This window comes from Onychomys torridus, chromosome 6 (genome assembly GCF_903995425.1).
Source record: "Onychomys torridus chromosome 6, mOncTor1.1, whole genome shotgun sequence".
NCBI lineage: Eukaryota > Metazoa > Chordata > Mammalia > Rodentia > Cricetidae > Onychomys > Onychomys torridus.
Window position 1 is genome coordinate 69,456,083 of NC_050448.1, and position 26,377 is coordinate 69,482,459.

The 26,377-nt window shown below is 42.1% G+C and overlaps 1 protein-coding gene across 2 annotated transcripts in view; it reads right to left on the reverse strand.

Moving 5' to 3' along the window:
• Snx27 (sorting nexin 27) overlaps positions 1–26,377 on the reverse strand; it is an 80,986-nt gene that overhangs the window by 50,354 nt on the left and 4,255 nt on the right. For both annotated transcript variants that reach the window (XM_036190793.1, XM_036190794.1), the window contains exon 2: positions 5,157–5,388. In XM_036190793.1, coding sequence (XP_036046686.1) covers positions 5,157–5,388 — 232 coding nt within the window. The remainder of the gene's footprint in view (positions 1–5,156; positions 5,389–26,377) is intronic.

The following is a 26,377-nucleotide window of genomic DNA, read 5'->3' on the forward strand; positions in this document are numbered from 1 at the left end:
TTCACCCCAGTGCTGTAACTACAGGTGTGAGCCACTATGCCCAGCTACAGATTTTTAAGTACACATACAGTAATGACTGGAATAAACAATGGGGTTTTTTGATTTTTTTTTTTTTTTAAAGAGTCAAGGTCTGATCATTTATTTGTTACTCTTATGGGCTTATTTTTGACTGGATTCGGACTTAGAAGTAGCTCTCAGTGAAGACAGCCTATGTCTCTTAGCAATCTGTTACTGGAGTTTTTCTTTTGTGATGATATATTGTGTACCCCAATAAACTTGCCTGAGGATCAGAGGACAGAGCCACCCACTAGATTAGACATAGAGGCCAAACAGTGGTGGCACACACCTTTAATCCTATCATTCAGGAGGCAGAAATCCATCTGGATCTCTGTGAGTTCAAGGCCACATTAGGCTACATGAGACTGATCCAGTATAGGAGAAAAACAGAGCTAGGCAGTGGTGGAACACACCTTTAATCCCAACACTTGAGATCTTATGCCTTTGCTTGGGAAGCACACACACCTTTAATCCCAGAAAGTTAATATGGCAGGGCAGAGAAAGGTATATAAGGTGTGAGGAAACAGGAACTCACTCTCTTTAGGCTGAGGATTTTGTAGCAGTTAAGAAGTAGTGGCTGGCTGTTCTGCTTCTCTGATCTTTCAGCTTTTACCCTGATATCTGGCTCTGGGTTTTTTATTAAAAAAGACCATATAAGATTTGAATAAATTCTCTTGGCTAAAAGTTTAGCATATTCTGGAGCCTCCTCATTTTTCTTGGTGTGCTATTTCTTCAGAGTAGTATAACAGTATTTGTGTTACAGGACACATGGAGTAACAAGACACTAAATTTGGGGTACTTTAGTAATGAACTTCTAACTTTTGTTTAGGGGCTTTCTGACAAATATTGGTGGATATCATCTTTTGACGGATTGAAAAGCTTTCAGATTATGCTTTGGACCGCAACTGCCAAGGCACAAATCCAGTAATATCCTTTTCAATAATAACCAAGCTGAGAACACTCAAGTTGACATCCACAATATATCCACAAACAGACTTGTGCTTCCTCTCTCCAGTTCTCCTGGGTCTATAACAAGAATGCTGTCATTCAACAGCAGCTGCATATTCCACCACAAGTCAAGACACCTTGTTATTCCTACCACTGACTGGACCACATGACCCTTCCACTCTTCACCCAGAACATCAGCAGCTACTTCTATGGCCATTCGATTCTCAAAGTACAAAGTCTGCGTTCATCGTCCACTTCAATGGGTTTTTGACAGCCAGTGGTTGGGAAGGAGAGATTGGCTTCATCCTGACTCAGTCAACCTCCTAGAAGGTGTCACAACAAAGAGCTAACAATAGTGTGTGTGTGTGTGTGTGTGTGTGTGTGTGTGTGTGTGTGTGTGTGTAAATAAAACTTGGCCCTCATAATACACCCAAAAAAATCAACAAAAGTGGATCACAGATTTGAAAACAAAGTGCTACACTGTATGTCATGGCTGATCTTGGCAATCAACTAAAATTCAAGCTGCTGAGCACTCCTGTGAGAGACTTTCTTTCTTCCTTCCTTTCTTTCTTTTCTTTTTTCTTTTTTCTTTTCTTTTTTTTTTTTTTTTTTTTTAAGTTTTTCAAGACAGTTTCTCTGTGTAGCCCTGGCTGTCCTGGAACTCACTCTGTAGACCAGGCTGGCCTTGAACTCACAGAGATCCACCTGCCTCTGCCTCACAAGTGCTGGGATTAAAGGCAAGTGCCACCACCACCCAGCTGAGAGATTTTTTTAATCGGGTATTTTTTAAAGCAGGAAGATCTACTCTAAATCTGGGTCATACCTGGTGGTAGCTCACATAAAAGGACATGGAAGGTCAGGTAGTAGTAGTGCATGCTTTTAAACCCAGCCCTCAGGAGGCAGAGACAGGTGGATCTCTGAGTTTGAGGCCAGCCTGGTGAATTCCAGGACAGCCAGAGCTATACAGAGAAACTGTATCAACTCCCCCACCACCAAAAAAAGACATGGAAGAAGGAAGCTTTGCCTTTTGCCTTTTACACTCTTGTTGGTAAGTTTATCTGTCCTGCTGCTGCCAACTTCTTCAGGATGCCAATGCAGACTGAAGACTAGCAGCTCTCCAGGATCCTCCAGGGCTCCTGCACCAAATTGGGACCGCAGAGACATCAGCCTCTCGAATAGAACAACTACTGGATTCTCAGCCTTTCCATTGTGAGACAGCCACTGTTGACAACCCAGACCACATTTTATAAGCCAGTCCAATAAATCCCCCCACACATATATGTTAAAAGGGAATTTATATAGATGATTCTATCAGTTCTGTTTGTTCAGAAAACCCTAACTAATAAGTACACCATGTCATGAAATTCTAATGAAGTTAAAATAAAATATAGGTTCATAATACAACACAGGTAAGCCTTGAAAACAGCTAAATGAAATGTTCAGTATATGTCAACTTATAGGACAGAAAGTAGACTAGTATGAGCTGGAGCTGAAGGACGATGGAAGGTCTAGGGGGAGGATGGCTATAGTGCATAGAGCATCAAAGTAATGACAATGTTGTAAAACTGATTGTTGTGGTACAATCTGTAAACACTCTAAAGACCACCAAACTATACAATTTATATGAATGATTATAGTTAATGGTTTATACATTACTACAAAAATAGTTAAAGTAACTATAAAACTTTTGTAAGATAGCAGAATAATAAAGTCAAGTGTGGTGGTATATAGCTAGTCTCAGCTCTCAGAAGACTAAGGCAGGAGAACCATGAGTTCAAGGCCAGACTAGTCTCTATGGTAGGACCCTGCTGAAGAGAGATGGGAGGGAGGGGTGGCATTCTGGAGTTAAGAAGCTTTACTAAAACATGAAATGCATTACCAATAATTAAAATTTGACAAAGTAGACTTTATCAAAATTTCTAACTTTTGTTCTTTAAAACACTTTAAAAAATAAAAGGCAAGTCACAGACCAGGAGAAATACAAAACATCTAAGAGAGAATTTATATCCAGTACACATAATAAATTCTTATTCACAAAATAATAAAACTCAAACTTTTAAGCATACAGAAAATTAACAGAATCTTCACATCAATGATAACACATGAATGGCAGTTAGTCATAAGGAAATCAAGTCATTATCAATGAGTTACTGGCTAAGTATAAATTAAAATTAAAGTAGGATACCACTATACCCACAAGAATGCCCATAGTGGGGCGGGAGAAATGGCTCCATGGTTAAGTGCATTTGCTGTTCTTGTAAAAGATCGTACCAAGCAGCTCACAGCTTCCTATGATTCAACACCCTCTTCTCACCTCTGCAGGCACCTACAAACAGTTGGCACACACTCACAGTCACACACACACACACACAGTTATAGTAAATAATCTTTATTGTTAACCTGACCGGATACAGAATCACCTTAGCAATAACCTTCCATTTCCAATGAAGTTGAACTTGAGGGAAGGACTACCCTGAATGTGGGCACAATTCCTAGGCTAAATAAAAAGTAAGAAGAAAGTAAGTTAAGGAGCAGCACTGGTCTCTCTCTGCTTCCTGAGTGTGGGTACAGTGTGACTAACTGCTTGATGCCTCCACACTGCAGCTAGAAGCACCCCGCCACTACCTTCCCTAACATGACAGTCCTCTCAAACTCAAAGCCAATAAAGCTCCGATTCCTCAGCTTCTTTCTGTCAGGTATTATGTTGCAGCAACAGAAACAGTAATAATACACAGATATGTTTCCATGTGTTGACATTAAAAAAAAAGAGAGAGTGCAAAATATAGAGACAGAAAATAATCAGGGGTTAACAAGGAACAATAACTGAAAAGAGAGTAAGGAAATTTGGGGTGTGATGGAAATATTGTCTTTATTGTGGTAATAGATAAAAGACTATGGACACCATTAAAACTGGACCTCTAGCTAGATGAATTGCTAAGCATTCAGAAATCTGGCTAACGCAGCAGACCTTTTACAAAGAACAATTGGTAGTTTCATTCCTTGTCTCAAGACTACAGAAGTTGCCAAAGCCATAGGCAATTCTCAAAGGTTCCATAATCAAACAGCTCTCATTTCTAAACTTTGTGTATAGCTCTGAGAACACAGGTTGACACAAAACCCATGTGCAATTATCCCCAGCTAACTTCGGCGTTCTGGTCATCTCCCCACTGGGAGGAAGAATTCCTCAAGCGTTCATTGGCTCATTCCTACAGAAGGGACAAATCCGAGTTTCAGAGGTGATAACTTTAATCAGCAGATCAGTCTTTTATTTTATAGAGTGCTGAAGCTGGAACTTTGCACATGATAATTAAGCACTCTATCCACTGAGCTATACTTCCAGCCCTACAGCTCTAAACACCTGTGGTCTGTTTGCCAGTATCTACCAGAACCCACTGCATTTCCACAAAGGATAAAAGAATTAATGCTTATTATGTCAACGTTTCTGAAACAATCAAAGGCAAATAAAACATAGTGCAAACAAGAGAAAAACAGTCTGGGATATTAATAGCAACTACGTTTTGAAGACCAAACAGCATCAGGAAATGGGCTGTCACATATCACCTAAAATTCAAGATGAGTTCTACTTATCTACAATAGCTACAAAATAGAAACGTGTAAACAGCTCACAGGAATTGCAGTCAGAATATATAAAGGACCACAGAGAAGAAATTCAGGAGTCATTCATGCACATAGACATCACCAAGAAATGAAAAGGAACAAGATATGGAAAGGAATAAGTATAGGGATACACAGGTTTCAAACTAACAAACCTCTGTATTATCCAAATATTTTGGAAAATACCTTTCAAAATTAATCTTGGTCTATAGCTCAGAGCCAACAGTAAATCAGACAACAATTAGCAAAGACAGATGGCAAAAGAAATTCATGTATTTTTACAAAAGACCAGGATACAAACTTGACACTGTCAGGAAATAAAATGAAATGGTACTTAAGCAGAAACAGGACTCTTCGTTACTGTAAGTCCATCCTGCAATAAGTCAATCAGTGCCATGATGTTCTCTGAGTGAACCCAACTTCCTGACAGACAAACTCACCTGGGTTGCAGTCTTTTATTTTACTGCTTGAAATACACTCATGAGTGAGGGAAATAAAAGCTCACTGTGTGAGGGTCAAGCTGGGCTGACACTCACCACAAACTTCTCACCATTCTGCTCCACGTGCTTGTGTGTGGGGACCGATATGGGCACTGCTTGCTTTTCTGTGTAATCATAGAATGATTGTCCCAAGGAGTCGTCACTGGGATCTAGGTTATCGGCCTCATGAGGAGGTACAGACAACACTGTCAAGATCAATTCCTTCTCTCCTGCTCGGATCAGGTCCACCACCTGCTTGTGTGTCGCCCCCTCAACATTCACGCCGTTCCTAAGGGGGAAAAGGGGAAAAAAAACAATCCCATAAACCAGAAGGGTCCAAACATTTGTGACTCCATCCCGTCCCCACTCCAGTGTCACAGTATGAACTTTGAAATCAGAAGATTCATCTGGTTCCAGGAAAGCTGTCTGTCTTTCTGGAATCTAAAAGTGAACTTATGGCAGGGAGAGAAAATGCAAACAGGTGAGAGACCGACCCTCTCTCTAGTCTAGAATCAGGAAAGCCGTAGGAAAGACAGATGGTGCTGCTGGGAAGAAACAAGGCTCTTCCAGCTAAACAGTCCACTCTCCTCACCTCAACCAGCCCTGTGTACAATACAAGCAAAGCAGCCTGAAAATTCTCCCATCTTTATCATAGTCTGTTTACCTACACTCCACAGGAATTTCCTAAGATTTCTTTTTATTACTTTAACTATGTGTATGCGTGGGTATGAGCATGTGAGTACAGGTGCCTGCAGGACAGAGGCCTGGAGCTAAGAGTTACAGGCAATTGTGAGCCATCCAATATGGGTGCTGGGAGACAATTCTGGGTCTTCTGCAAGATCAGTATGCACTCTCAACCACCGAGTCATGTCTCCAACCCCAGGAATTTTCTTAGGGGGGAAAAAAATGCCAGGCAGTGGTGGCGCACGCCTTTAAACCCAGCACTCAGGAGGCAGAGCCAGGCGGATCTCTGTGAGTTCGAGACCAGCCTGGTCTACAGAGCGAGATCCAGAACAGGTACTAAAACTACACAGAGAAACCCTGATTCAAAATAAAAACAAAAACAAACAAACAAAAAACCTTCCCATAGCCAGGCAGTGGTGGCACTGCCTTTAATCCCAGCACTCAGGAGGCAGAGTTTGAGGCCAGCCTGGTCTGCAGGACAGCCAGGGCTACACAGAGAAACCTTGTCCTGAAAAACAAACAAACAAACAAGACAAAAAACCCTTCCCTTTACAGAGATTTAAGTGTGTATGTGTCCCCAAGGGACAGCTCCTTTACATCATCTATCTCTTTTCCCCATATCTTCAATATCTTCAAATTACTCTTCCTTTATAGCAGCTCATTATCTTGAAAGTTAAAAAGAATTAATCTGCATATAGATGGTTTCCTCTCTCTTGGCTTTTAAAGGAGCAATACTTCTCTAACATTCCATTATCTAACCCAACTTCCTTTGTTCTCCCAGTCAGTCCGCATAATCTCTCAGGATTCTAGCTATACATTTCCTGCTCCGTACATTTCACTCAAAACTGTACAATCTGCCCAAAGCAAGAAATACACACCTACAGTGAGTGATACAGTAAATCAACCCCCCTCATTTCCTGCTGCTCACTTGTACGAAAGGCTCAACTAAGGAAAGTGTAAGATCTGAAAGAAGAGTCTCACAGAGCCTAGACAAACGGAACCGCCTCCCAAGCAGCCGACCCAAGGAGCTGCCTCGGCAAACGCCCCTGGGCAGCTGGCCTGGAGGGTCGTCCCCCACGGCTCTCACAAGAGACAGGAGAAATACACCACACCTGGCCTCTGCTCACTTTCAGATGTAAGACTCATTTACAGCCGGGCCTTTGATCCCAGCACTCAGGAGGCAGAGGCAGGAGGATCTCTGTGAACTGGAAGCCAGCCTGGGCTACAGAGCGACGAGATCCAGGACAGGTGTAAAGCTACAGAGAGAAACCCTGTCTCGAAGAAAAAGAAAAAAAAACTCATCTACAGATGTAAAGCCCTTTTGAGTTAAATTATTTTTTTCAGTTCTGCTCCAAACCATTGGGTTCCCTCCTGAAAAGAAAGAATGCTAAGAAGTGTGAGAAGCCTTCCACAGCTCATGGGCTTGCGTCTGTCAGTCTGCTATCTGAGCAGACAGGAGAGGCCTCAGCTAGCCTCCTCCCTTACAGTCAGTCTAACAATCTAGCTAGTCAATCCAGCTGGGTATGGTAGGAAACATCTGTAGCACTCAGGAGACTGAAGCAGGAGGATTGCCTCAAGTCTAAGACCAGCATGGGCTATATGGCAAGACCCTATCTCAAAAACCGTAAAAAAATTAAAAAAAGAAAGAAAGAAAGAAAAAAATCTGTGATCCTTGAAAGTCTTGACATTTCTAATTATAGGCAAATTCTTAAAAGTAGTAATTTAACCAAAAACAGCCAGTTCTATATATAAAAATTAAGGGTCCCTTTGCTGATGGAAATCCCAACTCCCACAATCTAAAGAGAAACCAGAAGACGAAATTCCAACTTTTCCAAATGTAACACCAGCTCTGGAGGCAGAGGGGAGAGAGTCTCTATTTGCAGGGTGACAAGAGCTGACACGGTTTGAAGAGCCAAAGAAAGCAGACAGGAAGAAGGAGAAAAGCAAACTGTGCAGGAGTATGCAGCTCAGCCAAGGGGGGTGGGGGGGGGGGGGGGGGGGGGTGGGGGTGTTGTTACAGCTCAGCCCTGGAGAACCTGCTGGGCTCACTTTAGAGTTGGGAGCTGGCAGAGCACTGTGCACAAGACATTTAAGGTAAAGGAGAAACCGAAACCAAAACTTACGGGTTGGCAAAGGAGTTCATCTAGTTCTTTGGGCTTAGTACTTTTGAGAAAACTAAACTGTAAGTTAGAAATCAGCACAGAACTCATCTATCCCTAGGAACCTTAGCTTATTCACAAATATCCATTTTAATTTTTCAATAAAATAGAAGATACAAGACATCTCAGAGACTGAGCAATATAATATCCTAGATGCTAACAAGATTTTTTGTGAATTTATTTTTTTTAGTCCCCAACTTTTTTCTTCCCTTTTTTTTTTGGGGGGGTGGTTTTTTTGAGACAGCAGAGTCTCTACAGAGCCCCATATTTTTGTTTTTTGTTTTTTGTTTTTTGTTTTTTGTTTTTCGAGACAGGGTTTCTCTGTGTAGCTTTGCGCCTTTTCTGGAACTGACTTGGGTAGCCCAGGCTGGCCTCGAACTCACAGAGATCTGCCTGCCTCTGCCTCCGGAGTGCTGGGATTAAAGGCGTGTGCCACCACCGCCCGGCCAGAGCCCCATTTTTTTTTAAACCTTTACAGGGTTTCTTGTCAGATTTATTAAAGAAGAAAGTAAGAGTAAGAGGGCCCAAGGGAGGAGCGCACACATTTCCCCAACTTCCCAGACAGGGTCTGACAAGGTGCCACACCCTGACTGAGTTCTGCTGATGCAATTCCTCTAGTGTGGCCATTACAGGCACATGACACCCCACTCAGGCTTGGAGAACCTTGTATAGGCTTGGGAGTTAGGGACCCTACAAAATCTATACTTGTATCATGTATCTTTTTTTGAAGGGAGAAGTTCCATAGCTTTCATTGGTTTCAAAAAGGAATATGTGGTCTCCAAAAAGATTAAAAACTACTGATTTCAGCCAGGTAGTGATGGCGCACACCTTTGATCCCAGCACTCGGGAGGCAGAGCCAGGCGGATCTCTGTGAGTTTGAGGCCAGCCTGGGCTACAGAGTGAGTTCCAGGACAGCCAGGGCTACACAGAGAAACCCTGTCTCGAAAAACCAAAGAGGGGAAAAGACAAAACAAAAACCCCACTGATTTCAAAACACCATTGACTAAGTTGCCAAGAAAAGAACTACCCCTTGAGTCACTCACAAAAACTCCCCTGAAACTGGCCACAGCAGCACACACGTTTAATCCCAACACTCACTCCGGAAGCAGAAGCAGGCAGACACATCTCTGTAGGTTCAAGGCCGGCCTGCTCTATATAGTGAGTTCCAGGCCAGTGAGACTGTGTCAAAAATAAATCCAAGAAAGACTCCCAAGAAATTTAAGTGAGTGTTATACACAGCCAGAGAGCAAAGGGAACAGCTTACGTTCCCTATCTTTGTTATCAAGAATGTACTCCCAACTGGCTAACATCCCAAAAGCTTCACTAAAAAAAATAAATACTAGTCAAGAGGTGGGGATATGGCTCAGTAGTAGAACATTTGCACAGCCTGTATGAGCCCTAGACTCAAACCCAGCATCACAAAAAGAAAGAGACAACAAACACAGGGAAGGACTTCTAGTGTTTCATGTCATATCCTAAACACATTTGCTAACATTTACCTGGCTCAGCTTCAGAAGAAATGCTATTTACGCCTCACCTTAATACAAAGAAAGAAATTCTTTCATTCTCCAGAGAATGAAGTCAGAAAAACCCCAGGCCATCTGATCTGAAACAGGGCCCTCCCTCCTCAGGAATTTCAAGGACTTCACAATCATAAAGTATTAGTCATGGGCTGGAGAGACAACTCAGCTGTTAAGTGCATGTATATAAGGTCAATTCCCAACACCCACATCATGTGACTCACAACCACCTATAACTCTAGCTCCAGAGGCATAGGACTCCTCTGGTCTCTGACAGCACTGGCAGTCACATGCACATACCCAAACTCATTCACACAAACACACACTCACACTTAAAAATAATAAATATTTTGCAAAGTATTAGTCATAAAAATGTTGGTATGATACATGGTTTTCTACAAGAATATTAAACCAGATTCAAGTTAAGTATGGACCCAAACTTGTACAAACATGGGCATAAATATATGCAAAGTAGAAAAGGGAAGTTTCAGCAGTGCAGACATCAGATTCAAAGCATGCGCTCTTGTGGATTAAATATGCTTGGGGTTTGAATACCAATGATGCCGTTCTAACAAATAAGAGCTTACTTAGTATTAGGAAACTTATTCGGTCTCACTATGCCTCAGTTTCCCAATCCATACAAAAAGCCGCCAATAACATCTATAGCTAATGAAGTGTCTATGAAGACTAAAGTGAGCTGTAGCTCTGGAACATGGAGCCACTTGATAAAGTTATTAGTGCTGAATAGTACTGGATATCCACACCAGCAAATGGGCTAGCAGAATTCAGTTCTCCATGATGATGAAAACTCCTCCACCAGTTTTTCTTGCCTTCTTTCTTTGTACCATAATCTGTCAGGAATTCATCTGCAAATAAATGATCACAAAATAAGCAAGCACAAGAGAACCACACAAGTCCCACAAACAACACAAAAGAATCTGAAACTGGATAAGACATACCAATCTATGCTTTTCCACAAAGAAAGTCAGTATTTTCAATGGACTATCAAAAATAATTCAACGAATATGTGGTGACAAACAAATAAAACTGAGGCTATTCTAGAACAAGGAGAGTAATGTAGGCTGGAGGATGGCTCAGCAGCAGTCAAGAGCACTCTGCTCTTGCAGAGGACCTGAGTTCAGAATCCAGCACCCACATCCAGCAGCTTACAACTGCCTAGAACTCCAGTTCCTGGGATCCAACACCCTTTTTTGGCTTCCTTGAACACCTACATGCATGGGCATAAATATACACATAGATACACACACTTCCATATAATTAAGAATAAATAAACCAGGGGGTGGTGGCACACTTTTTTAATCCCAGACAGAGGCAGAGACAGGCAGATCTCTGTGAGTTCAAGGTCAGCCTGGTCTGCAGAGCAAGTTCCAGGACAGCCAGGACTACACAAAGAAATCCTGTCTGGAAAAACTAAAAAACAAATAATAAACAAACACATTTTAAAAGATGCTAAGCATACAGGAACTCACTTTAAAACTCAACTTCTTGGTGTTTGAAATTTTTCATAAGAAAATGCTTTATAATGAAACCCATAAGAAAGACCAGAATTTTGTTTCCTTGGGAATCTAAGTGGTACTCAAATTAATTGGGTGTTTTCAGCATTGTAAAGATGCACTTGATAATTTTAATGAAATTCTCATATTTTACTTTGAGATAAATGTCTGACTCCAATGGAGAAGCTTTTAGCTAACCAATGGAAGCAGCTTCAAATACTACTTCCAAGTCAACCAAAGTTAGCCAGCTGAGGAAATTACAGAGCTAAGGTAAACACTCCAAGAAGCAGAAGAAAGTTCTAAATAGTCAGGGTTTGTACCCTGCTTCTGAAGGGAGCTGAACATAATGAAACATAATGGGTAGAAATATAACAAAGCAAACCGCTATATAGACCAGGGAAAGGGGCCATTCCTACACAATAAGCACAATATATTTTGACCCCTTGTGACATGCAAGAGTAATTAAATGACAATTAGTCCCTCAAAAGCAGTCCTTTAAAAGTAGACAATAGCCAGGCAATGGTGTGGCATGCCTTTGATCCCAGAACTCAGGAGGCAGAGCCAGGCGGATCTCTGTGAGTTCGAGGCCAGCCTGGTCTACAGAGTGAAATCCAGGAAAGGCTCCAAAGCTACACAGAGAAACCCTGTCTCAAAAAAAAAAACAAAAAAACAAAAAAAAAAAAAACAGAGAATCCCTGTCCCGAAATAAATAAATAAGTAAATAAACAAACAAACAAATAAATGTAGACAATAAATCATATAATTGTAAGCAATAAAATGCTTTTCAAATTTATACACTAAAACACAATGGCAATGTGCCCACAAGAACTAAAATTTTAATTGACAAGAGCACTGGGGCAATGGCTCAGTGTGTAAAGCACTTGCCATATAAGAATAAGGACCTGAGTTCAAATCCCAGCATCCACGTAAAAAGCCAGGCCTGTAATTCCAATAATGGAGAATGGAGACAGATAGATCCCAGGAGCCAGTCCAGCTGAAAGGTCAAACTTCTGGCTCAGTGAGAGACCCTGACTCAAAAGAACAAGTACCACACACACAGCAATACAGTTAAGATCTCAAGGTCCTCCGTCCCAAGGCCTCTGGCATGCACATCAACAGGCTTGCACACTACAATCCATATGCAACAAACACACCAACAAAAAACACCAAGTTTTACCAAAGATGTAAGACAACTAGAATTCTCACACACTGCTAATAAGAACACAAAACATTGTGTAGCTTGATCTGACAGTAGGACCAGGATCCCTGGTGCATGAGCTGGCTTGTTGGAGCCCTCTTAGCACAGCCTTGATGCAGGGGGAGGGGCTTGGACCTGCCTCTATTGAAGGTACCAGGTTCTGCTGACTGCCCATGGGAGATCTTATCTTCTTGTAGGAGGGAATGGGGAGTGGGTTGAGGGGGGGACGCTGGAGGGGCAAGAGAAGGGAAGAGGGAGATCTGTGATTGGTATGTAAAATAAATAAAAATTTCTTAATAAAAAAAGATTTGACATGGGGAAAAAAAGAACATAAAACAGTGTACTCATCTTCTTGTGCCAGCACTGCACAGTCTACCATTCCACTGTTACATTTACCCATACAAATGACTATAGATAAACAGTTCATGGTAGCTTCATCACAATGTTCCAAAACTGAAAATAGCCCAACTTTCTACCAAAAAGGTAGGGGCTGGAGAAATAGCTCAGCAGTTAAGAGGACTTGGTGCTCTTGCAGAGGACCGGGGTTCAAATCCCAGCACCCACATGGAGATTCACAAGCATCTTTAACTCCAGTTCCTAGGGATTTAATGCCCTCTTCTGCATTCCATGGCAGCAGGCATGTACATGGTGTACATACATATATGCAAGCAAAACATTCAAACACATAAAATAATAAATTAATTTTTTAAATATTTAATATGCTTATATGTAAACATGGGAAAAACTTATTCTAAGTGCAAAAAACAGGTCATAGTTTCTTATACATTTAAAATTAAAAATACTATTCACCATGATTATAAACATCAAATATTTTTGCCATAAAAATACATAACTAATGAGCTGGGCATGGTGGCACACATTTTTAATCCCAGTACTTGGGAGGCAGAGGCAAGCAGATCTCTGTAAGTTGAGTACAGCCTGATCTACACAGAGTTACAGGTCAGCCAGGACTACATAGAGAGACCCTGTCTAAAAACAAACAAACTAACAAAGAGATATAGCAGAAGGCTGGAGAGATGGCTCAGTGGTTAAGAGCACAGGCTGTTCTTCCAGAGGACTCGGGTTCAATTCCCAGCACCCATACAGCAGCTCACAGCTGTCTGTAACTCCAGTTCTAAGGGATCCAACACACTCTAACAGAAATACATGTAGGTAAAACATCAATGCATGCCAGATAAAGTAATTTTTTTAAAAATACAGAATAAGCAAAATATAAACGAATGGGTTAGAGTGACTGAAATAGTATCTTAAAACTTTAACATAGCTGTTATATTATCTCACATAGACAGAACTTTTCAATGAGCCCCTGCTTTTCTAGACTATACCCTCTAGAAAAGTGGGTGTAAAACTCTCTAGCTAAAGAGACAGACTCCTGTCACACCAGAAGAGACAGTCCTTTGAGTTTTCACTGCCCACTGCCAGCCATCCAGGACAGCTATGCGGACCAGAAACTGGACTGTAACCATGGAGCTGCTGACACAAAAACCAAGTCTTCAAAGTTAAGTCACCTGAATGGCCTTGAGCTCAGACTCAGATGTGCACAAGCAAGACGCTTAGATGAAAGGGGTGGAGTTTGAACAAGTCTAAGCAAAACTACTATTCCAGACAACTATTGCCAAAGAAGTTTAGGAATGCTTCAGAAATCATACAATTTGTATTATACCTTAGAATAACCTATTGATAAAATAAGAGAAACCCAAGGAGGAAAAGGCGACCAAAGGCTTCTAAAATATTCGGGTGTTTTCTGATACGCAGTAAAATCTGGCCAACAGTATTTTGGGTTGTCAACAACAACTTTTAAAAGTGTAGCGTTACCCCACTTACTGTTTTTGTCTTCTTTGTTCTTAGGATCTCAGTATGTAGCCCAGGCTGGCCCACAGTTACGGTGCTCCTCCCCCAGCCTTCTGTGCACCTCACTACTACTGCAGGCAGGAGCCCCTTTGCCAGCTCATCGCAAGTACTCTTCGTTTGTTTGGTTTGTTTTGTTGTTTTGGTTTTGTTTTGGTTTTTTTTGAGCTGAGGATCGAACCCAGGGCCTTGCACTTGCTAGGCAAGCGCTCTACCACTGAGCTAAATCCTCAACCCTCAATTACTCTTATGCCAACTTCTATCATCCAGAACATAGGACCAGGACTTTAAGAAGATGTAAAAATCCTTGAGGAAAGTACTACAGACATAAAATTCATATTCTTTAAAATTATAATTGCATTTCTGAGAACATATACTTCAAAAAAATCACCAAAATATAAGCTCAATAATTTTTTGGGGGGTGAGAGAACAGGGTCTCATTTGTAGCCATGGCTGTCCTGGAATTTACTATGTAGACCAGGCTGGCCTTGAATTCACAGAGATCTTCCTGCCTCTGCCTCCCGAGTACTGAGGTTAAATGCATGGGCTACTATGTTCAGCTAAACCCAAGAATTTTTTAACGACACATAAAACAGTCACAAATATATATCCAGAGCATAAATGTTCATAAATGTTTGTTAAGCAAAATACTGTTATTTGGACTACATCTACATTTCTGTTCTCATTCCAATAAATGTGTTTTGTTTTGTTTTGTTTAAAAAAAAAAAGAAGAAGAAGAAGAAGAACCAATGCCCAGGAATCATCTTGGTCAGTAAAGTCCTTGTCTCACAAGCATGAAGATCTGAGTTAGGTTCCTAAAACCCACAAAACAAAACAACAACAAAAAGCCAGGCACCCCAAGTATGATGGCACATGCCTTTAATTTCAACACTCAAGAGGCAGAAGCAGGTGAATTTCTGTGAAATCAGGCCTAGCTTAGTCTATATAGTGAGTTCCAGATCAGAGAGCACCATAGTTAGACTGTGTGTGTGTGTGTGTGTGTGTGTGTGTGTGTGTGTGTGCACATGTACCTATGCATGTTTGCATGCTTGAGCACACTCTTGCAGAATTGTAATCTCTGCACTGGGGAAGTAGAAACAGGAAGATCCTTGGGGCTTGCTGGCTAGCCAATCCAGTCTAATGTGTAAGCTTTAGGGCAATGAGAAACAATGTCTCAAAGGAAATAGACACCATTTTTTCATGTGTGTGTTTACTGAGTGTTTATGGATGTGTAGGCCCCAGGTTGATGTCAGAAATCTTTCTTAAGAGACAACCACCTCTTCTTCTTAAAGGAGTCTCTCAGTCAAACCCAGAGCTCACCACACACTAATCTGACTAGCCAACTTGCTTAAGTGTCCCTCTGCCTCCACTTTCCAAGGCTGCAATACAGAAGACCCCATACCCACGTGGTATTTATGTGGGTTCTAGTCCTCTTGATCTTGTGGCAAGAGCTTTAACCACTGATCCACCTTTCCCAGATTGTGGACAGAATTTCTGAGGCTGACACACAAAGTTGTCCTGTAGCCGTTACACACACACACACACACACACACACACACACACACACACGCATGCATATATATACACACTTGAACATAAGTGAACAAATTTTTGAAAAACTGCACTATATACGGACCAATGCTATGAGTCAATAGTAGGGAGCTTATCTATCAATGCATAATGCCCTTGGTTTGGATCCCCAGCACTGCTCTAAATAAATAAATTAATTTAATTAAATAAACAAGTGCTATAAAGTTGAAAATTTAGTTGCAGGGAGGGAACACTGCTACAATCCTAGCACTCAGGATGCTGAGGCAGCAGGATCCTGATTTCAAAGATATTCTGGGCTACATAGCAAGTTCAAGGCCAGTGTGATTTAAGAAAAAAGCCCCCACAGGAAGTAGCACTACTAAGAGATGTGTTTTGTTGGAATAAGTATGGCCTTGTTGGATGGATAAGTGTGTTACTGCAGAGGTGGGCTTTGAGGTCTCATATATGCTCAAGTCACACCCAGTGTCTCAGACCACTTCCTGTTGCCTGTGAGTCAAGATACAGGAACTCTCAGCTCCTTCTCAAGCCCATGTTTGCCTGCATGCCACTATGCTTCCCACCATGATTAAAATGGACCAAACTTCTGAACTGTAAGCCAGGCCCATTAACTGTTTTCCTTTATAAGAGTTGCCATGGTCAAAATGCTGGGGTGACATAGACCTTTAATCTCAGCACTCGGGAGGCAGAAGTAGAAGGATCTCTGTGAGTTTGAGGCCAGTCTGGTCTGAGTGAGTTCCAGGGCAGCCAGGACTACACAGAGAAACCTGTCTTGAAAAAATAAATAAATAAATAAATAAAATAAAAACAAAGTGTCTGTATCTAAATACATGGCAATCTCTTCAAACTCAACAACTCAATTTATCATAATTATTTACTTATTAGAGGTATGACATGTACATGGCATTATGTGCACATAGAAGTCAGAGGATAACTTTTAGGAGTCAGTTCTCTCCTTCCACCATACGGGCCCCAGGATCAAACTAAGGTTACTGGACAAGTAACTTTTGGTGGCAAGTGCTTTTATCAGCTGAGCCTTCTTATTGGCCCCACAACTCAAATTAAAAATGGGCAAAATATCTGGGCAGACATCTCACTAAAGATATGCAGATAGAGCCAGGCGGTGGTGGCACACGCCTTTGATCCCAGCACTCAGGAGGCAGAGGCAGGCGGATCTCTATGAGTTCGAGGCCAGCCTGGGCTACAAGTGAGTTCCAGGACAGGCTCCAAAGCTACACAGAGAAACCCTGTCTCGGGGGAAAAAAAAGATATGCAGATGGCAAATAAATATATGAAATGATATTCAACATCCATCATGGATGAATTCCAAATCAAGACAATAGCATGGCATTAAATACAGCTCAAAGTCCAAACTGATCGTGTCAAATACCAAAAACTGGAGATGTGGAACCAATAGCATTCTCCCTGCTGCAAGAACGGAAATGGCACAGCTGCTTTGTGTGTGGTCTGAGTAAGAACGGCTCCGATGGGCTGTGTATTTACATGCTCGGTCCCTTGTTAACAAACTGGGGATGATTAGGAGATGTGGCCTTGCTGAAGGACGTGTGCCACGAGGAGTGGCTTTGAGGTTTCAAAAGTTCGTGCCAAGCCATGTGTAATCAGAAATGGAGTCCACAAGCCTAAAATCAAAAGTACACATTTGTCAGTAAACTTGTTTCTTCAAGGGGTGCGAGTCAACAATTCAGCTATTGCTATATATGGATACTGGAATATATCTATATACTGGAATGGAATGGTTTTTTGTTTTTTTAATCGTTAGCAAAAACACAGAAGACAAGAAAATGTACAGCAGGTAAGAGAAACCAAGTTGGAAGAGGCAAGCCAGTCTGAGACCCTGCCTCAAAAAAAAAAAAAAAAAGAAAGAAAGAAAGAAAAAGGTACCTTGACTCAAACTATAACCACCAAAATTAAATACAATACAACCAATAAATAACAAAATATAAATATACCTCAATTTAATCTAAGTAGGTGTCATCTTTGGTTAAGGAAGGACAAAAACAAATGTTATCTGCATATAGGTCAAGTTGTACACTCTAAGCCCTTTTACAAATCCTTTGGTGCTTTGCTTTGTTGCGGCCGGCTTCAAACTAGAGATCCTGTTGCCTCACTGTGTTGCACTGGGCTCTTTGGTGTCTTTTTAAAGAATCAAAAGCAATTTTTTCCGTTTTGTTCTTAAGTCTCACCATGTAGCCTAGGCTGGCCTCATGGCAATCCTTAGTCTTCTAAGTGCTGAGTATACCACTACATCTGGCTTTATCAATATTTTTGTTTATAAACGTGTGTGTGTGTGTGTGTGTGTGTGTGTGTGTGTGTGTGTGTGTACACATGCAGACATCGAATCTCTAGAGGCTGGAGTTACAGCTTTTATAGGACACGTTGCTTAAGATCTAAACTCTGGTTCTCTGACTGCAGAACCATCTCTCCAGCCCTTACCAATATTTTTAAAGCATTTCCAGCCAGGTGTGGTGATACACACCTTTAATAACAGCACTCCAGAGGACAGAGGCAGGCAAATATCTATGAGTTTGAGGCCAACCTGGTCTATGTAGTGAGTTCCAGGACTATATAGGAAGGCCCCGTCTCTAAATACAAAACAAAAACAACAAAAAGTATTTCCACACAGAAAACTCACACTGGGTAAAGGGAATTTTAGCAGCAGTCAAAACCGGCCCTGGCCAGACCGACCAGCCATGTAGGTCAGCACCTGCTGCTCCCAAACTGGGAAGGGACATGGGCTGCACTGTAACCTGACCTCTGGCTGCCTCTTCACCCAGAGCCTCTGCCTGAGGCAAGGAAAGGACAGAAAGCTCACTCTCTCCAACTTAACACCTCCAGCAGAACAAACAGGGGTTTATTGCTTAGGGAATAATAAAAAGTTCCTTAAATCTGTAATTACAAGGTAATCAGTTTACAAATACAATCTATTCAGGCAAATATATTTCTGGGAAATAAATCGATTTGTCATTCAGGAAAATAACTATAAGGCTTTAAGATGTTTTTCAGACTACAATTACAATCAAGCTATTCAGGAAAAAAAGTTTGGCAATTACCTGAGAAGCCAAAAAAAAAAAAAAAAAAATTTTTTTTTTTTTTTAGCTGAGGATCGAACCTAGGGCCTTGCGCTTGCTAGGCAAGCGCTCTACCACTGAGCCAAATCCCCCCCAAAAAATTTTTATCAATAATAAAACCAAACTCATTCATTTCACTCCTACTAGAACATAAAATTCCAGGAGCTGAAGACACAGCTCAGTGGATATGAGGGCTTATTCTTTTTTGTTTGTTTGTTTTGAGACAGGGTCTCTATATATAACTGTGAGTGTCCTAGAACTTGCTATGTGGACCAGGCTGGCCTCAAACTCACAAAGATCCACTAGCCTCTGCCTCCTGAGTACTGGGATTAATGGGATGTGCCACCTTACCCAGCCTGAAGATTTATTTATGTGCATTTGGGGTATGTGTGTCCACGGGGTATAGAAGAGGGCAATGGATGCTTGAGGAACAGATGGCTGTGAGCCCCTGCAGTGTGGGTGCTGGAAACTGAATCTGTATCCTCTCCAACAGCAGCAAGTGTTTTAACCACTGAGCCATCTCGCCAGTCCTAAGGGCTTATTGCTCTTGCAATTAAATAGCATCTTTTAGTATCCATATATATGTAGGTATACAACAACCCTTCACAGTATGTTCAATAGACAAAGGCCTTGCACACTTTGCAGATGAGCAAACTAGCAGCAGAAGTGCATTTCCAAACTCTCCAAGGTTATCATATCTTCCACACTTTCCAAATAGTCTGTCTCCCAATTTTAAAAATACATTAAAGCCTAGACAGACAGACTTAATAAACTTCTGCTGTACTGAGGAGCAATTTCCTTCTTGTTTTCGTTGAACAGTTCTGTAATAACCAGTTCTGTAATAACCAGCCTGAAAGCAGCTGGAGAGTATCCATGCAAGCAGCTAACTCCTACAGATGGCTCTGTACTTTTCCAAAGGGAAGTAAGCAAATCCAGTTGTGTATGGAGTCCATAGAATAGATAGCTCTGGGTCAGACACGCAAATCTATCACATTGTGAATGAAGTTAGGAGTACGGTGCTTTACAGTAGAGCTGACCCTGTTGGAAGAGGCCCAGGTGAGCTAGCCCTGAGGGTGTTAAGAGTGTGATAGCTGGCCACACCCCCTTTGTTTGCCATGTGGTGAGGGTGAGAGAAATATGCCCTCCCCTGCCCTGACCCTGCCACCTGTGGTGAACAAGGGAGCTGACTCTCCCCCTTACCAGCTGCAGCACTCGGGAAAGTGGACCCTACACCTCGCCTGGGCAGCAGCACAGTAGAGCTGACCCTGTTGGCAGAGGTGTGGGTGAGCCAGCCCCAATGTTATGAGCATGGAAGAGCTGTCCCCATTATGCATCTGTCCTGTGGTAGCATGGAGGGAGAGGGGGAGGGGAGAAATGGCCCCCAACAACACCTGAGGCAGGTAAGAGTTGGCCCTGAGGTCACAAGAGCTGGAGAGCTGTCCCTGCCCCTCATCAGAGTGGCCATACACCTAGCTGCAGCACCCGGGAAAGTGGACCCTACCTCGCCTAGGCAACACAGTAAAGCTGGCCCTGAAGGTGTAGGTGTGGGAGAACTGACCCGAGGACATGAAAGCGAGAGAACTGGCCCCGCCTCTTGCTCATCGCTGCAAGGGGTGAACTAGCAAGGGCAATGCTGGAGAGCTCACCATGGTAGTCAAGACCGGAGAGCTGGTGGGCTGACCAACCCTGCAACTACCCAGAACCAGGGTTATGAGATAGCCTACCCCAACATCCACCCCATCTGTGATCTGCTGGAGCACCTAGGGGGTGGGAGCTTGGTCCTGTGGACCCAGGGACTGTAGGATCTTTACAACACAGGGCAGCAATGGGCTGTCCGGGCAGAGTCCCAGTGAGGGCCCAGTGTCGATGGTGTAGCAGAGACCAGGGACCTCGAACCAGACCAATGATTCTCTGCAGTGAATGCCTGCATGTAAAAATGTGGATAAAGGAGTTTACTGTGTGACTCACTGTAGCACACTGAAGCTTCCATGATGAGATTTTTCCTTCCTTTTATTTTTCCTTTTTTTTCCTAGATTTTTTTGGGGGGGGCATGTTATGAAAACACAAAGAGTAAACAAAAAGAAAAGTTAAAAATAGAAGAATGAGTGCATTCATGCATAGACCCTGAGTTCAACTCCAACACAAAACAAAACAAAAACAAGTTTTAGCTAGCTTAAGCAAAAATAAAACATTTTTTAAAAGATGCTTCTCTTCCAGGTGGTGGTGGTGCACACCTTTAATCCCAGTACTTGGGAGGCAGAGGCAGGTGAATCTCTGTGAATTTGAGGCCAGCCTGGTCTACAGAGCAAATTCCAGGACAGCCAGGGCTACACAGAGAAACCCTATCTTTAAATATATATATATATATATATATATATATATATATATATATATATATATATATATATATATATATATATATTTATTTCTCCATTGGGTATGATGGCTCATGCCTGAACCCCAACACTCAGTAGGTAGAGATGGAAGAACATCAAGAACAAGCAACCTGGCTATACAGCAAGCCCAAGGTCAGCTTGAGCAACCTAATAAAACAAAGTATGTGGTAATGCATGGTATGCGAGAGATCAAGAGTTTAAGACCAGCTTCAGCTAAGTAGTGAGTTAGAGGCCAGCCTGGGCTACTGCCCAAACAAAAGAGAATATTGTCACAATAGAAGTTCACAGAAGGACAAGCATAAGGACGCTCAAACACACCGCCTCATTCAGCAACTCAAATACGCAGTGTCAGGCACATCTCCTCCAGGGAGGGGACCTTCTTTGCTGGCGGTAGTAAGAAATGGCATGCACACTACCTGACATTTAACTGAGAGCACCTCACGGAACTAAGTCCTCTCTCATCCTGACACAGCAGAACTTCACCCTTCACACTGAAGACAGGCTTAGGCATACACTTTAGTACTGGATCAACTTCTCATCTTTAGTCACCTCAACTCCCAACAAGCTATACCAAAACAAAAGGTTTATTTTTATGTAGGTCTCTGTGTGCCCACAAAAGTGAGAGCCAAAACAGGTGCCCAGAGACCAGACATAGGTATCAGATTCCCTGGAGCTGATGAGCCGCCATGTGGGTGCTGGGAACTGAACTCTAGCCCTACGGGAAAGAAGTTACTGCTCTGAACCTGTGAGCCATCTCCCCAGCACTGCCAACAGAGACAGAGAAAAGCCTAGCTAAAACAAGGCATCACAGGCAGGGCCCTGCAGCACGGGAGGATGAAAATGCTGTACCACAGTGATGAGCAGAAGCACACTCACTTACAACATAGGGTGACAGGAAACAGACATTTCAGAAGCTGGCTTGACTAGGCAGGAAAGTTCAGAAACAAATGAAAGGCAGCTTCTCATCAACTGCTCTAGCACTGGGTGTCAGAGCTTCCTTGTTCTCAGCTCCCTTCTTTATATAGTACAAGACCGTCGGAGAAAAAAAAAATGGTCTGAAAATTCTTCTAATTCTAATAGCAATTTTTCCTCTCTAGCCATGGAAATGTATTCAATCAAATAAAAGCAAAATTTGCAGGAAAGTATGGGTACAAATATACACAATTATATTCTTAGCACCTAAGAACAAAATCCAAACTTGTTAGCCAGGCAGTGGTGGTATATGCCTTTAATCCTAGCAAAGGCAGGCAGATCCCTGAGTCTACAGAGTGAGTTCCAGAACTGCCAGGGCTACACAGAAAACCCCTGTCTGGTGAGTGGGTGCCCAACTTGTTGGCCCTGCTTTCAAGGCCTTTTTGTATTTCGTTTTAGCCTTCCTTTCCAGTTTCTATGGCAGCAGCCTGCAAACAGCGACTTGAGGACCCTTGCTTCCTCAGGACTTCTTGCATCTTCCTCCCTTACCTCTTCCTCCCATAGACCCTCAGCCTATGAAACCCTTCCTCTTCCTCTACTGCTGAAATTATACTTGTCCTTCAGTCTCAAATTAAAAGCCTTATGTAGGAGCCAGTAGGAAGGCTCGTGGGAAAAGTGCTTGCCTCGGAAGCCTAACACCCAGAGTTCAATCCCAGGAAGCCACGGTAGAAGGAGAGAACTTATTCCTGATACAGTTGTCCTTACCTACACCCAGGCACTGTGTCTGCCACATGCTCACAACGCACATTTTTAACTACATAAAAGCCTCCTGTGAACTTCTAGCCCCTTATCAATCTTCTTAAGCATACCCACTCTTCCTCTAAATTCCCATTCCAGTTCTCATTGACCTCCATTACTTTATTCAGCTTTTCACAGAGTAAACTGTGGAAAGGACTTCCCGACTGCAAAGCAAGCTTCTCAAGGGCAGAGAGCCAGGCATATTGCACAACCCTAGTGATACTTGACATGTAGTTTGTGCCTACCCGTGGAACCAGTTGACATGAAGTGGGCCAACATGAGGGGAAAAAACTGTCTGAATCACTGTTGGAGCTGGAGATGAGCTCACAGTGGTGGAGCACCTGCCTAGACTGCATAAGGCCTAGCTAGCATCCTCAGGACGGCAAACCAGTGTCCTCAGAGCATGAACAGGACCCAACAAGCACTCAGGCAAACAGAACCCAAACAACGACTAGCAGGCTGACAAGAGGCTGACTCACTGAAAATGCCCTTGCCTGGAAAGCCTGTCCTGAGTTCTAGCCCCAGAACCCACAGAAAGGTGGACTCCAAAGTTATCTTCTAACCTCCACACACACGTTGCAGCACACATGAATACCCCATACAAGTGTGCATGCATTCATACATATGCACAATGCTAATAAAGAAAAAAATTTAAAAACGTTGCTTTAAAAAACAAAGAGTAAAAAACTTGACCACTCTACAGACAGATAGACAGACAGACAGATAATAGATAGATAGATGACAGATAGATAGATAGATGACAGAGAGAGAGAGAGAGAGATAGGTGATAGATAGATAGCTTTCTTGAAACTCACTTTGGGTGGCTTGATTGACACTTGCTATTAGTGTTGGTTTGTGTGTACAGTGAGTTGTCATGTAAAAAGTATTCCTTGTTTTGAGTTGCAATTCTAGTTTTCTGTTTTGATTTATTTTTGTTTATTTTATTTTGTTGTTTTTTTTTTAATTTATTTATTTTGTTGTCCTAATTTTTTGGTTGTTTGTTTTGTTTTGTTGAGATAGGTAGCACAGGCTGGTCCCAAACTCAAGATCCACTTACCTCAGCCCTCTGTGTGCTAGGGGTACAAGCCTCCTTGTAGATTTTTTAAAAGCTCTTAAACAATGCCTAAAGATTGTCTTTTGCCATTTGAATAGACTGAACCTTGCTGCCTCTAAGTTACACTACCACAAAAGTCTTTGTCAGTAATGCCATCATCCAATGAATAATCTTACCACAGATCCTGTTCTTAAAGTACTTTGCTGTGATCATAAATTAAAATGTTTGCTTGTAAGTTAACTCTCTCTGCTTATCTACCATTTCATAAGAATTATTCCCATTGAGGCTTAGCTTCTAAAATGCCTATCCATGAGAGCATGATAATAAAATTCTCACCTAAAACAAACTACAATTAACTGTTAGTGGTTAATTAGTGGTGGCTGAAAAGACAACTGTTCACCACAAATTAAAAACTAGGGTGGAAGGGTTTAGATGGGGGTTTCTCTATGTAGCCCTGGCTGGCCTCGAACTCAGATCCACCTGCCTCTGCCTCCTAAGTGCTGAGATTAAAGGCGTGTGTCACCAGCCCAGTTCTTTTCTTGGTCACCTCAATCCACACAAGTGATTTCTCAGGAAGGTAACATCATTTCCAAGTTGCCTGTTATGTGTTTGCAACTTCCCTACATGAGACAAAAGTATTTGTGAAGTAACAAGCATGACTGCCATGTTCCCTTTACTGATAAAAGGAAAACCAGCAATAGCATGGGCAAAGAAAGCTCGCTCGCCTTAGCCCCCAGCCTCCCACGCTCGCCTTAGCCCCCAGCCTCTCATCCAAATTAACAATGAGATAAAGGATAAATAAAAACCTAAGTCACATTTCACAAGTAGAAACAAAGTTCAACTGCTGTCTGTTTTTACAGGAATGTAACCATTTTAAGTGGCTGTTTTCACCAAGAAAAGTGGACTGTCCAGCAACCCCGCCCCAGCTGTGAAGCTGCAGGCAGATAGTTGATGGCTGCTGGGGGAGGAAATTACTTTAAGAGTACCGCCAGGAGTAGAGCCGCTGGGAGTTTCTCCCTGGAGTCCCGATGAACAACCTCCATCCATGCCTATATGGACAGCACTAACTAGACTGAGTGAGTTAAAGATAATTAGGGGGCTGGAGAGATGGTTCAGTGGTTAAGAACACTGACTGCTCTTCCAAAGGACCCAGGTTCAATTCCCACCACCCACATGGCAGCCCAAAACTACCTGTAACTTCAGTTCTAGGATATCCAACACCCTCACAGAGACATACATGCACGTGAAATACCAATGCATATAAAAGGTAATTTTTTTAATTATCTAATTAATTAATTATAGAAGGAGGACATGAAGTTGGGTAGATGTCATGGGGGATCCTAAGTAGGGATGGAAGGAGGAGTTGGGGTAGATATGATCAAGAAACATTGTATAGATCTGTAAAATTTCCAAAGAATAACAGTTAAGGAAGTTGACTATTAACAGTCAATAACCAAAACAAATTTAAAAAACGAGAAAGCATCTTTAACACCTGGATTTCATTCTAGCTGTCATTCAATGAAGCACTCTTTCCCCTCACAAGACAGGGATAACTTCACTCCTACCCATTCAGCAAGTATTCACTGAAGAAAACCAATGTACCACCACACATTTGGCTAGGGATTCAAAACATAAACAGTTAACACGGTCCCCACCCTGAGCTTTACACCTCCCTACAAGAGGCTGTCCTGAAGTTAAATGCATACGCACTGCACTTCGAACTGCAACACACCAGATACTGCAAGACGATACAATGATTGTTATTTATTCCTGTCTCTTAACTGTACACCTTTGCTGCTAGATGACAGTAAGACCACAAAAGTAGGTACAACTGGGTGAGGAACTGACTTCCCCTTAGTCTGGAGTTCAGGCGCTTAATAAATCACTATTTGCTAGCCAAGTCCTAGCTAGTAACTCCCAGTGTAACCATAATGATAATGCACAATGAGCTAAGAACAGTTGTTCTGAGAATGTGACTTAGCATGTGAGTTACATTCTCTATACCAGGCGAAGGAGTGACAACAAATTCCAGCCTTATGCAAAAGACACTGAATCACAGCCATCAGTGTACCTGCAAACCTATGTTTCTGACTCGCACCCCAAGTGATTCTTGTGCATACCAAAGTGTAAGAACTTTGCTATAATCATTCCCTTTGCTCAACAATCATTTCAAGCACTGTTATTCAAGTCTACCTGGATAATCTGAGCCAAAAAGAAACCAGTCAATTTTTTAAAGGCTCTTAAAATACTTAACTGTCAATGTCTCATGACTCACTCAACTGTAAAAATACTTACTGCATCAAACTCTTTTTTTTTTTGGAAGCTGAGGATCGAACCCTGTGCTAGGCAAGCACTCTACCACTGAGCTAAATCCCAACCCATGCATCACACTCTTTGTTCAATGATTTTCAAACATTCACATGAAATGAAACAAAAAAATAACCCTCAATAAACAAACTGTCACATACAACATAATTTCTCTTATGCTTTAACCTTAACAAGGAAAAGCTAATGGGTATATTACCAGGTAGCTATTA